The sequence below is a fragment of the Mandrillus leucophaeus genome, unplaced genomic scaffold, assembly GCF_000951045.1.
Source record: "Mandrillus leucophaeus isolate KB7577 unplaced genomic scaffold, Mleu.le_1.0 Scaffold400, whole genome shotgun sequence".
In the NCBI taxonomy this organism is placed as follows: Eukaryota; Metazoa; Chordata; class Mammalia; order Primates; family Cercopithecidae; genus Mandrillus; species Mandrillus leucophaeus.
Genome location: NW_012104255.1, coordinates 1,665,880 through 1,679,458, shown reverse-complemented (window position 1 = coordinate 1,679,458; position 13,579 = coordinate 1,665,880). Strand labels below are relative to the sequence as shown.

Genomic DNA, 13,579 nt, shown 5'->3' with positions numbered 1-13,579 from the left:
GAGGGGAGGAGAGGAGGGGAGGGGAGGGGAGGGGAGAGGAGTAAAGGCAGGCAGGTCATCACAATCCCTGGGCCCAAACGCCACTGCATCCCCATGCCACTAGCCCTACTCAAACCCTAGCCTCTCAATATGTTCTTTGTGCTCTGTCTTGCCATTGGCATCAACACCAACGGGGGCTCACCATACCAGACGTGAACACTCCTTTTCTCACTGGCAAATCAATTTTTTTGGGCCACTGCCCCCAATCTGCTGGCACAAATCGCTACGCCCTCACAACTGATTGTTATACAGACCTATTCTTGGCTTATCCTTCCTGCCAAACCACTGCCAACACCACCATTATAGGCCTCAGTTAGTTCCCTCTGGGCTTCTGGTAACACCGACTCTGACCAGGGTATGCATGTTACCGCTCATTCAGTCTGGGCATGGACCTTTTAAAACAAGGCATCACCTTGGAGCTTCCATTTGTCTTTTTTTTTTTTTTTTGACACAAGGTCTTACTCTGTTCCCCAGGCTAGAGTGCAGTGGCGCAATTATAGCTCACTGCAGCCTCAACCTCCAGTACTTAAGTGATCCTCCCACCTCAGCTTCCTGAGTAGCGCACCAGCATTTATTTGTTTTAGAGACAGGATTTCACATGTTGCCCAGGCTGGTCTCAAACTCCTGGGCTCAAGCAATCTGCCTGTCTCAGCATCCCAAAGTGCTGGGATTACAGGTGTGAGCCAGTGCCTGGCCCATTTGTTTTACTGTTCACAGAAAGCAGGCCTAATAGAAGCATAATGGCTTGTTCAATGCTCTCTTAAACTTACAAAGTGGACAATGATCTCTTAAATGGATCTCTCTTTTGCCGATTGCCTTAGTTATATGACATCCTGAAAAAACACGACTAGTGCTTCCTTTGTCCCCTTTCTAGCCTCAAAATGAGGTACTTTCCATCTATGAGTCTGTAATACCCAAACAGAATCCCTCTCACTTAACGACACCTCCTCATTTGATGTTGGTGCAATCCATGGTGGACAGGTGCCTAGACTGAAAGTAGATAACAGGATGGGACCCACAGAAAATTGAGGGCCCTCACCCTCTAAGACTATGCAGAAGGTCTCTGCCAAAGTCCTTTCCTAATACGATGGTTTTAAAGGATTGCTAACTAGAGATCTTTCTTCGTAGGAAATGAAGGTCTTGGTCTCTCTGCCTGGGTCCACATACACAACTGTATGGTTCCTCCAAAGAGGAAAGAAAAATCTTAAGTTAGTTCCTAATACCAACATTCTTAGACAGGAAGCTAGTTCTGGATCCACCTTATTACAGAGGTATTGAATGGGAGACTATGCAGGATATGGGATGGCAATGCCTGTGATTTCCATAATAAACTGGCATTTCGACATGCCAAAAGTCTATGCACCACAGACCTGAAAATATCTTTGTGGAATATTCTGGCTCTAGTTGGCCTGTCTATACCTCATTTGGCTCATGGCCTGGGTCTGGGATACTACTACTCCAGCTCAATGCCAAACTTCTTGGGCTCCTTTTTGTCCATACTGTGATCCCACTTGTTTGGGGGTAATCAGTCCGCAGCTTATTCTACAACTCTTTTATAATAATTTCTCAAGTGTGAGCCTAGGGCTTCTATCTATACAGCATACCAAAGCATCCTAGATGATGATTTCAGCACAACTGACAGTCCCAACCTTGATGCTGACACCCTCAAGATAGTAAATGCCCTTGTAACTGCCCCCATATGACTCTTCATAACTCCACTGCCCCATCAACTCTTTGACAGCCAGCCCACACTCCACTTTCACTATTTACACTCTAATTTCACTATTCCAGTCACTACCTATATTTCCTGCTTCCCCTCACTCAACCTGATAGATCGTATCTATGTATTAGGTACACAAAATGCCACCTACATACTAAACCTCCAGCAATATTAACAGACACCCCAGCCCAGGCAACCACTTATACAACTGTATCTTGCTCCCTTGGAGGATTTTAATACTCATATTGACTACCTGCTACACTCTCTGGTTAAGCAGTCAATCATAAGCATGATGACGTTAGCATAGGCTACAAACAGACCCGAACAGACAACATGAGGTTGGTAAGGCAGGAGGTGAGAAAGAAGAGAGGGGAGTTGAGGGAAGTTACATGGGATACTACAAATGAAATACAAGTGGCTAAAAGTGGCACAGAAGAAAGAGCCAGAGGTCGGACACATGAGGGAGAAGGAGTCAGAATATTTAGTGAGTTTGAGTGTGAAATTATAAGCAGGACATCGTGACCTCACTGGGTGCTTCCTCATTAGCTTCCCCCTTAAGGATTTCATATCTTTCCCAGCCTCTGCCACCAACTGATAGTACATACAATGATGCCCCCCTGTTGAGAATGTCCACCCTAATATAAATTTACTCCCTAGAAACTTCACCTTCCAACCTCCTGGTCTACTGATTCTTCTGTGTTACAACTCCTGCTCAGCAGGGTTATACATTCTATTCAATGATCCTGTTCCCTTCTACCCATACAAGCTGACCTATGTACTATGGACATTTAGTGCCCAGGGCACCTCAAATCCAACTAGAAAGTCTAGCTGTTTTATCAGGTCTTGCCACAAAAGGGAGCACTTTTTACCTCTTCTGGGCCTCATCAGAATCTTTGGTGTAATGGGCACAAGTTTAGGTATTTCCAATTCTGTAACACAGATTCAACTCATAGAGGTTACCCAGACATGTTGTAACTCCTGAAAGACCACATTAACCAAACAGTTCAGGCCTTAGGAGCCCTCAATGAGGGACAAAGCAGTTTAGTTACTATGACAGTCGATAACAGATTGGCATGAAACTACCTACTGAGATTTCAAGGTAGTGCTTGTGTCTTAAAGGGACCTCCCATTGCATGATCATTAATAAAGAAAAGGTATCCAGAATAGTTCAACAAAAATAAAAGAAACTCAAACAGCCAACTATATTATTAAAATACTCCAAGAGGTTCTCAGACCTCCCTTATGCCTTTCCTGAGCCATCTCCTTCCACCTGGAGTGAAAGGTTCTGTACTACCATTTAGAGAGCTAAAATAACAATGGCTAGTCTATTTAGGTTTGGCTTTGCAAATCTGGTCTCTCTCAAGTACAAGTGTATTTTATAGGAAAACTGGGAGGTTGCTATGCTGATTGAAATGTCAGGGATGAATTAAGAAAACCATAGGGAAGGAAGTTGGACCTTCACTGACCTTTGATTTAGTGCTCTAAGTCTCATTTCCTGCCTGTGTCCTTCACTTCTGGCATCATCCTCATAGGGCTCACCTGCTCTTCACCACTACCCCAGCACCTAAGCACTATATCCGCTTGCTGCCTCCCTCTTTTAAACAATATCCCTGTCAATGGCAATTGTTGCCTCTTCTAAGCTTCCCATTTATTGAAAATTGCCTGTGTACTTCCTTTTCTCTTTCTCTCTGTTCTGGACTTTCTCCCAGAAGAGAGGCATTCTCCCTGCCCCTGGTCTTGAGACTTCCCCACCTGTAAAACAAATCTTAAAAACAAAACAAAACAAAAAACCAAAGAACTATTGTCTGAATTTTGCCATCTGAATCTAACCTTGGCAGAGAGCTTTTCCATAGCATAGTGGAGTTGCTACACCACAAGAAAACTTCCTCAACCTGATAAAATTGACAAAACCTTCAACACAAAACCTCTGCTAACCTCATTCTTAATGGTAAAATATTAAATGCTTTCCCTCTAAATTCAGGAACAAAGCAAAGAGGCCCATTCTCATTTCTACCCAGCATTGTATCAGAAATCTTTCCTAACATAGTAAGACCAAAAAAAGGCACAAAGACCATAAAGAAAATAAAAATGTATTTGCAGATGGCAAGACTATGTAGAATATCCTAAGAAAACAAAACAAGGCCGGGGGCAGTGGCTCACGCCTGTAATCCCAGCACTTTGAGAGGCCGAGGCAGGTGGATCACGAGGTCAGGAGGTTGAGACCATCCGGGCTAACACGGTGAAACCCCATCTGTACTAAAAGTACAAAAAATTCTCCGGGTGTGGTGGTGGGCGCCTGTAGTCCCAGCTACTCTGGAGGCTGAGACAGGAGAATGGCGTGGGCCTGGGAGGCAGAGCTTGCAGTGAGCCGAGATCACGCCACTGCACTCCAGCCTAGGTGACAGAGTGAGGGCTCTGTCTCAAAAAAAAAACAAAAAACAAAAAAAAACACACAAAACGAATATGTACTAATAAATGAATTGTGCAAGATTAAAGGCTACAAGGTTAATAAACAAAAATCCCAAATTTCTTCAGCAAGGGGAGGAACGAAGTATCTAAGTTGTAGTAGCCAAAAATAGTCTCCCCAACACCCCAAAATGTAAAACAGTGCTCACTACTACAAGGAGATTTTCCCTATTTCCACGTCTCCAACTTAATTCCTTTAGCGTTTTAAGAATTCTAGCACAGATAAGCCAAATGTATGATAATGCTACTTATTACAAATGAAGGTATATTTGGCACCCAGAAAACAGATATTTACTTAAAACTGAATTCTGACCTTTCTTTATTGCATCACCAATAAGACAGATATCTACCCGACCTTTCTGTGTTTTATATCCTTGCAGGATTTTACTATTGACATTTGTCTACTGTCCAGGTAGACAGTAGAGACGGGGTTTTGCCATTTTGGCCAGACTCGTCTCAAACTCCTTACCTCAGGTGATCCACCCACCTCGGCCTCCCAAAGTGCTGGGATTACAGGCATGAGCTTCCATGCCCGGCCTCTCTGTGTTTTATTTCCTTGCGGGATTTTACTATTCACATTTGTCTACTAAAAACACAAAAACTAGCCAGGCATGGTGGCAGGCACCTCTAATCCCAGCTACTCGGGAGGCTGAGGCAGGAGACTTGCTTGAACCCGGGAGGCAGAGGTTGCAGTGAGCAGAGATTATGCCACTACACTCTAGTCTGGGCAACAGAGTAAGACTCTGTCTCAAAAATAAATAAATAAATAAATAGTGAGTAAATAAATACACAGAGAGAAAGCTCTGCCAGGTTATCCCAAATTGTTATAACCAACTATCAACTCCACTTACCTAGGAGGAAGAGTGATGGGCCATAGTATTCTGCATTGCTGATGATGTGTTTCAGGGAGGTAGGCAGAGAACCATCCATCACTAAGAGAAAAGTGAACATTACGGAGAATATGATTAGTTTGGAAAGGTGTGAGGAGTGGGGATAACTGAGTGATATGTATTATCACATTGTGGTCCTCAAAGCCTGTGTTAATTCTAATCTAATGGCCCCTAGTTGTCTCCTACTATTTTATTATTTGTTCTTTGTCCATGCAATAGGCTTTCTAACATGGGTTAAAAAAAAAAAAGAACACAAACACCTAAGAGTCAGAGAGGGGTAATAAGATGGAATTAAGCACAGAGTCAAAAGCTGGAAAAGGGGGAAAACATGGTAAATCATTATGAAAATAGCTAAGCAACCCTTACATCTAGGAAAAGTGACAAAAAACAACTAAAAGCTAGTGAAAATGGCATGGCCTTTACCAAAGACTGCCTTGTAGAATAACAGGTGCCAGAACAGTATGACAAGAACCAATCTTTTAGAGAGTAAAATATCCTCCAAAAAAAGTTATCTGGAATCAAATACCATGTCGTATGCCATCTGAGAAAGCAGGGTCTTGGATGGCCTTCTTGAGGAAATTCAACATGGATTTCAGAAGTGCTGCTCGTTGTGGAATACACTGGGCTCCTGGCAATGAAGAAAGACAAAAGAATTATGCAGAGTTGGCCATTAAGCCACAATTAATAATAAACATAAAAAGCATGAAAATTACTCACTTTTCAAGAGAGTAATTAATAATAAACATAAAAAGCATGAAAAGATTAATACTCAATATTCCAAGCACATAAAACAAAATTTTAACAGACCCAAATACACTATAATAAAATTAGAAGACATTCGAAGTGAGGTCTCTGAATCTTGGGAAGAATACTTAATTAAGCTTTGAAATTGAAAAAATTACTAATACTTTTAATTTTACCAATACTAAAATTAAAAGTCTAAAGTAAAAAAGAAAAATTACAAAGTAAAAAGGTTCAACTTTTTTTTTACCTCACTCAGTTCCCATTTTGGATATTATCTGCCCTCCAACATGGCTGTTTTGATAATCAATGTACGAATTGTTGGAAAAGTATAAAATGCTATGAAAGACATGTTAATATAAGAAAATGGAACACCAGAATGGTGAAGGAGCATGAGTAGTCATGGGATGCTAACCTCCAAATGTACCATTTAAGTTCTGACTAAAGCCGCCTTCTTCAATAGTTTAATAACTCTACCACTGTGAAAGACTGCACATCTATGTGTGTACGCACCAGGACGGGGGCCAGGGCCCGGGCCGGGGCCAGGGCCGGGGCCGGGGCCGGGGCCGGGGCCGGGGCCGGGACTGGGACCGGGGCTGGGGCCAGAAGAGATGTTAGTGCTGCTGCTGGAACCTGATGCCCTTAATTCAACATCCAGCCTGTGCTCCATAGAGATGGATGAGCCTGGACTGCTTTCCATAGCCACATCTGCAACTAAAGTACAAATTATGATAAAGAAACTTACTAGAATAAAAGGTACCACAAAAAGAAAAATTTTGTTTGAGAAAATTTCTTCCATTAATGTGAAATGAATATAAAAATGAAGATCAGGAATGCTGAACCCCAAAATGAAAATATATCACTAGTTGCATGTATTAATACACACATGTATACGTGTGTGTGTAAATTAACAATCCTACAGAAGTCCTTCAATATTTCTCGCCTACCAAATTGGGGAAGAAGGGGAGAGTGGTAAGTAAAATGTGCAATTTCACATACTACTAGTTGGTAGTATACAAACAGGTACAGCTTTTCAAGAGAGTAATTAATAATAAACATAGAAAGCATGAAAAGATTAATACTCAATATTCCAATCTGGAAGAATGTCTATGAAACACTGAATGAGCAATGCAAGATGAATAGTATGTTTATGATCTCATCTTCCCATTATAAAACACTACATACTTAACATCAACATGTATTTGAATATGCACAAAAAAGCCTGGAAAGAACCACACCGAAACTAGTAGCTATGGTAGGTAAGTGACAATTCATTTTTACTTTATACACTTGAATAACTGAGTATAAGATACACAATCATTTACTACAGTTTATAAAATCTTCTAAGGCTCTATTAGTGATAAACTACTATTTACATTTTGAAATCACTGCAGCCTCAAACTCCCAGGCTCAGATGATCCTCCCACCTCAGCCTCCCAAGTAGCTGGGACCACAGGTGCATGCCACCCCACCGGGCTAACTTTTGCATTTTTCGTAATGACAGGGTTTTTGCCATGTTGCCCAGGCTGGCCTCGAACCCCTGGGCTCAAGTGATATGCCAGCCTCAGGGATGTTTCTGCCTACCCAAAAACCTTTTTACCTCTCCTTTCTCTTCACAAAATAGGTAAAGTTTTAAAAGGTCCCATTTTAGAGTCTCTCTCTCTCTCTACCAACCATATTTCTAACACCTAGGATGTTATCAGGCACTGCAGCAGTGAAAAAGACAATATCCGGATCCCATGGAGCTTGAATTTTAGTGGAAATAAGACAGTAAGAAATACATAAGAAAATAATGTGATGAAACAAAACAGATTAACATCACAGCTATAGCATCTGCTTTACCTCCCATCTCTACTCCAAACAATTCGTACCTTTCTTTTCTGATTATCCTTGTGAAAAACAAATTTGCAAATCACTTACATAGAAAAAAATTTTTTGTTGCTTAAAGTATATACTGAAGTGAATTGCGTACTTTGGAATTTATGAGGAAGAATGAAAACTGGGGTGAGATGACAAAAAATCTCAAGCACAAAAATACTGACTTAATAACTGTTAATTACCATCCATATCAGTTTCCATTTCCTCTCCTTCCTGTGTAGTACTGGGTCTCTGGATCTTTGGCTTGATCACAAATGGACATTCTTTTCGGCACAAATCTACTTCATGCTACAATCAAGAGAAAAGTTGTAAGAAAATCAAGTGTATATATTTATATTTTAGGGATTAAAGACTATTATAATGGAAAAATACTGCAAGCAGATACACAGTTGATTTCTAGAAACAGAAGAGACGTAAGACAGCTCTTTAGGGTTATCAGGACAATCCTTAGGTTCAGCTCTGAGTATTAAATTCTATGCAAAGTATTCCTTGTATAATAATACCTCAAGTCTATAAATGAAGATAGAAAGTCCACTATGGGATTGAAAAGCTGCCATATCCAGGTTGGTGATAAGGTCAACCACTCTGACGGCTCTGGTGACAAATGTTATCTGGTCCTGTTCATCTCCGAGAAACTTTATGACCTATCAGGGAGAAAAAGAGGCAAAAACAATGAACTATAAAGACACAAAGTTGTAAAAATTGCATTCTTTTGTATACATGTAGTCTGGGGCCTCAGTAAGGCAGCACAGTATAGGGGGAAAGCATGTGTTTTATTTTTGGTGCCTACCAAATGACAGTTCTATGACTTCTGCGACTCAACCTCTGAGGTAATGGGGACATCAATTACTTTGCAGAATTAAGTAAGATATTTAGGGGAAAAAAAGCTGGTGCTCAGTGTTCTGCACATAGTAAAGGCTATTACTACTACAATACAATTTACAAAGTACCTTGACATATATTTTCCCTATGGTTGTGTAAAGGCATGATAACATGTGGCAATGTTTTAACCAGAACCCATGACCTCCTGACCATTCTACACTATGATAAAGTCTCAATAATGGAAGTAGCTGCTCTTAAACGTTGTTAATGAGAAAACTAGAAAGTCAAATTGGCCTTCTAGTTAAGTATAACGTTTTCCGGATAAGCTTTCTTATATTATTTGCCCTCACTGTGCAACACCCCAAACTTGCATCTCTATACCCTTCGTTGATTTCTCCATGTAGTTTAAAAAAAAAAAAAACCGTACGGTACCTTCAATAAGGCTTCCATCATTCCACAGGAAACCAAGGCTTCACCACCAGCATCATAGCTGGCCAGATGGTATAAAAAAGAGAAGAGAGCAGTGGCAAACTGGTGAGGGTATGGATCCATGGAAGGATCTACAAGGGAGGTGGGGAGAGGGAGAACAAAAACAAGCTCAAAATTGCTGTTAAGCGGGCAGGATGTTAAAAAAGACAAAGGCAGAGGGCAAAGGTTTCTTCTTGCCTAAGATAATCACCATCAAAACTTACCAATCATGGCCTGGATACAGTTCCTTACAAGCACTGGCAAAAATCCATGGTAGGAGGCAGTTCCAGTACAGTCAATAATACTGCTGAGTTTGGGAGTTCTCTCCAAGTGGACAATTGATGTTAATGTTCGTAAAGAAGCTGCTTTAATCTCCTATTAAATTAGAAGGTAAACATATAATGTGTTAAATATAATAAGACGACTGAACCAAGTTCCAGTCGCTAATATCCAAACTTTAAAATATAAGTCATTCCACTGGTAACTGCTTGAGGGGATGGAGGTCTGCTGAGAGCAACAATGAAAAACCTAGTATTTGTTAGTTTTGCAGTTTAATACCCAAAGAGGGAAGTACTGGGAGTTCTTTCTAACCCTCTGGGAAAAACCAAAAGGCAAACAAGCATAAGCCTGATATACAGACAACATTAATGCAGGATCCCTGATTCAAAAATCTGAAATATTCCCAAATCCAAAACTTTGGGAATACCTGCATGCCAGAAGTGGAAAATTCCACACCTGACCTCATGGACAAAACTATTTGAAATATTGTATATAATTGCCTTCAGATTATGAATATAATATGTATATGAAACATCAGTGAATTTCGTGTTTAAACTTAGTCCCATGCCCAAGATATCTCATTATGTATATGCAAATCCCCCTCCCCCAAAAAAAACCTCAAGTCCAAAACACTTCTGGCCTCAAGTGTTACAGATAAGGGTTACTCAACCTGTAAATACTTACCATAAGCTGCTTATCCGTTATCTGAAGGACATCTACCAACTCCTCTATCAAGCCATTATACAAGATACTGTTTGCTGATTCCTGCAAGGCATTGGAATACACTGCAAAAGGAGAAACAAACACTTTAGGCAAGAAGGCAGTGGTCAAGCCACTGCCCAATGACAAACATTTTGGTATCTATAGGTTCTGGGGAAGAATTCCATTCCCAACCAGCAATGGAGGGCAGAATCATCACCAAATTAAATTCTGAAGGACTGGATCCAATACAAGTGATAAGCTCTAAATAGACACTAAACTGACAGATTCCGCTACTAAAGGTATTATCAGTCTCGAGAAAGAATTTTGGGGGATGGAAATAGGAAAAGTTCTGAGTTAATTTTTCATAACATTACTACTCAATATAACTTCATTATGCCTTGGATATAAGACTTCCATTTTAGCCTCTTCCTATGCTTCTGCTTTTACTGTAAACACTTGTAAAGAAGAGAATTTATGGACCATTGCAGAGTAAGTCAGAAATTCGTGTGACACTGTAGTAAAACTTGAGAATGTGTGTAATTCACATTCAATGAATTCCACAATGAGGTAGTACCGGACACAGTACCCTGAAGCATAAACTAATGGGATTTGGGCATATTCATTTAGTTTTCAACAAAGATTTCCTGAGCACCCACTCACATGCCAGAAATCATGCTAGGTATAAGTACACATAAAAGAGCAAGAATTTCATGCCAAGGAACTCATAGTTTAAAAGAGAAGGCAAGTAATAACATAATGAACATTAAAAATAATAGCAATGGTTACCATTTTATACCTTCTATGTGCTTGTTCTGTGCTAGATTGCTTTCTAGGTTTTCATTTAATCTTTAGACCAACGAACCTCTATGGTCAGTATCTCAATATTAAACAAATAAGCTGAGGCTGAGAAGATAAATGTAGCTAATAATCTACAGAATCAGGGCCAGAGTACAGGACTGATTCCAAAACCACGTGTTTTCCATTCTACTGTGCCACAGCAAAAGAAGTTAAATACACAGTATTGACTACTGAATATTTTCTGACTTACTTCAAAATGATACCCCTGAAAGGATGAGAGAGGAGGAAGACACAATGGCAAGAGAAAGAGTAGGGGGACAGTGAGCGATAGCTACAAGCATACCCATTAAAAAAAAAAAAAAAAGAGACGAATACCAAGAATAAACCCAGGTGACATGATGTCAATGAACATCATCATACCCTCTTTCTGGTCCAACATTAAAAAGCTCAAGGATAATGAATAAATACAGTGAATACTGGGAGGGGTGGAAGTATTTAAGTTGCTACCTAGGTAACTATAACAGGACTCATAGCAACAAAGATGAATGTTCAAAGCAAATCAGGCCCAAACTGTCTAATAGGGCCTGGTAATTAAAGTATTCTTCTCTTACCTAATATAGATATTGCATGCAGCCTGGCCTGAACTGCCTGCAATCGCTTCCTGTGATTAGAAAAGCCATGGGCCAATCGTATGTGTGTAAATAACAGCATCTGTAGAGAGATAAGACCTACATTTTAAAAACATCAATGAAGAAGGTGAATACTCTTTATGAGAGCTAACTCAAAAAACAACACAACTAAACGTTTTCTCCTTTGGTATCCAAAGTGTTGAGAAAGCTACCACCACTTATTAGCTGCTCACAGTGAGGTAGTTCATGTTTTCCTCAAACCCTCATAAGGACCTAGGAAGTTATTAAGTGTTAACCTCATAAAAGACGAGGAAACTAAGGCTCAGAGAAGCTAACAATTTGCCCATGGTCTGACTCCAAAGCTGACATTCTTTCTGCTATGCAATCTCCCACCCCAGTACACATCAATCTATTTAGATAACAACCACATCCTGTGGATATTTTAAAGCCAAATCATACCTGCTTATCCTTAGGAATGCTGTACATTTTGGTAAGAGATTCCATGATTTCAGAAGGGCTTTCTGAAATCTACATTAGAAAAAAAGATAGTTAGGAACAAAAAGTGAACCAAACATTAAGAAACCAGCCAAGAGTCAAAGATTCCTCTTACCTTGTCAAGTTGCTCTATGTGAATATAATGTAGTGTGTTACTAGTTGTCTAAAATTAAAAAAGACAAGAGAGCTGTAAGGAGTCACTGAACACTCTAGCTTCCCCTGCCATAGAGCTCCAAGGGCTGTCTGAAAACCAAGATGTCACCTGATAGGTTGAAGCCTAAGTGAATGCTCTTAAAATCAAGGTAACTTGAGAGTCCTCCAAAACATCCATCTTATATATATTCTTAGGAAAGCTCCTTTAAAACCAGTAGTATCAAACTATAATGCGCATAGCCAGGCACCTTTCATATTCTTCTTTGTCCTTTTCTAACCCTCCACTGACTTAATCTCCACAGCTTCAGTATTCATAGCAAAGACCGAATTCATGAAAATGGTTTCTCTTTGAACATGTATTAGAGTTGCTTTCAAGGTAATTAATCTAGAAATACTACTTATTTATTTATTTAACAGTATAGGTAGAAGAGAAATTATATTTTCACTAAGCTACTTCTAAACCAAACTCTTTAGTACCTCCTCAAACAATACAGAATGACCAGATAATTTAAGCAGGACACTATCGACAACATATAAAGACTTTTACAGGCTTCCTAAGTAGAGAAACCTGAGCCATCACCATTCATACTACTATACTACATGTTGGAATTCTCAGAGACTGTGGGAAAAGCACATAGGTCATAGCAGTGCCTCATAACGGATGGGACTTCCATATTTTGGCAGCCCCCAACATGAGACCCAACCTTATCAGAGTTGGGGATGCAATTAACACTCCTGAGGAGCTGCTAGGTATATTTATAGTTTGCGAGGGCAGCAGTGTAGCTCAAAACCATTTCTTCATTTAACTGATGAGTTCTAGAAGAGGCAATCCCAGTTACCGTAAACTGTAGACTTTGTCGGAACAAATCTGAATCAGACTCACCCTTTTCTCAATTTTGACCTCGGCCCCAGGATCTGCATAGAATTCAAAGTGTAGTGTAGTTGCACTGGGTGGATATTTCTGTGTATAAAATAAAGCACATCAAAGAATCAGACATTGAGTTTCAACTGATTATAAATATTATCCCCCACATCTTCCCTCAAAGTCCTAGCCACCTGTTCAACTTATTGTGGCAGAAGAACAAGCAGTACATTCAGTACTTACAGTGCCTTTAACTGTTTGTCTTAGAGCAGAGCTCAGATAGGATGAGACTTTTCAAACAGAATCAAAAGGATAGAGCCCAGAGCTCCCAAACCTTCTGCATTTCATACTTACAAATTTCTAGTTTCCCTTTCTTGCAAGAGATCAATTTTGACTGTGGCTATTCCCAAGGGGGAAAAGAGGGGCAAGACTGCCAAGCAGTAATGAATAAGAATCCAAGAAAGGATAGAGAACAAATACCAGGGTTCAGAAACCAGCTAAAGAATGGAAAAGAACATTCTTACGAAAACCTTGTATCTATCTTCTGAAATATTTTATTCAAAGTATGCCTCATAGGCATGTCTTCATAATTCTTCAAACACTTTCCTTCTATACCATTCTACACCACTTCTCATGG

General features: G+C 40.0%; 1 protein-coding gene across 1 annotated transcript in view; it reads right to left on the bottom strand.

The window, feature by feature from the left end:
• Positions 1-13,579, bottom strand: part of HUWE1 (HECT, UBA and WWE domain containing 1, E3 ubiquitin protein ligase) — a 152,855-nt gene that overhangs the window by 85,891 nt on the left and 53,385 nt on the right. Inside the window, exons 9-19 of the mRNA XM_011991999.1 lie at positions 12,964-13,041; positions 12,043-12,090; positions 11,892-11,960; positions 11,415-11,514; positions 9,988-10,088; positions 9,249-9,399; positions 8,989-9,116; positions 8,238-8,378; positions 7,917-8,022; positions 5,642-5,743; positions 5,077-5,157 (exon numbers count right to left, since the gene is read on the bottom strand). Coding sequence (XP_011847389.1) covers positions 5,077-5,157; positions 5,642-5,743; positions 7,917-8,022; positions 8,238-8,378; positions 8,989-9,116; positions 9,249-9,399; positions 9,988-10,088; positions 11,415-11,514; positions 11,892-11,960; positions 12,043-12,090; positions 12,964-13,041 — 1,105 coding nt within the window. The remainder of the gene's footprint in view (positions 1-5,076; positions 5,158-5,641; positions 5,744-7,916; positions 8,023-8,237; positions 8,379-8,988; positions 9,117-9,248; positions 9,400-9,987; positions 10,089-11,414; positions 11,515-11,891; positions 11,961-12,042; positions 12,091-12,963; positions 13,042-13,579) is intronic.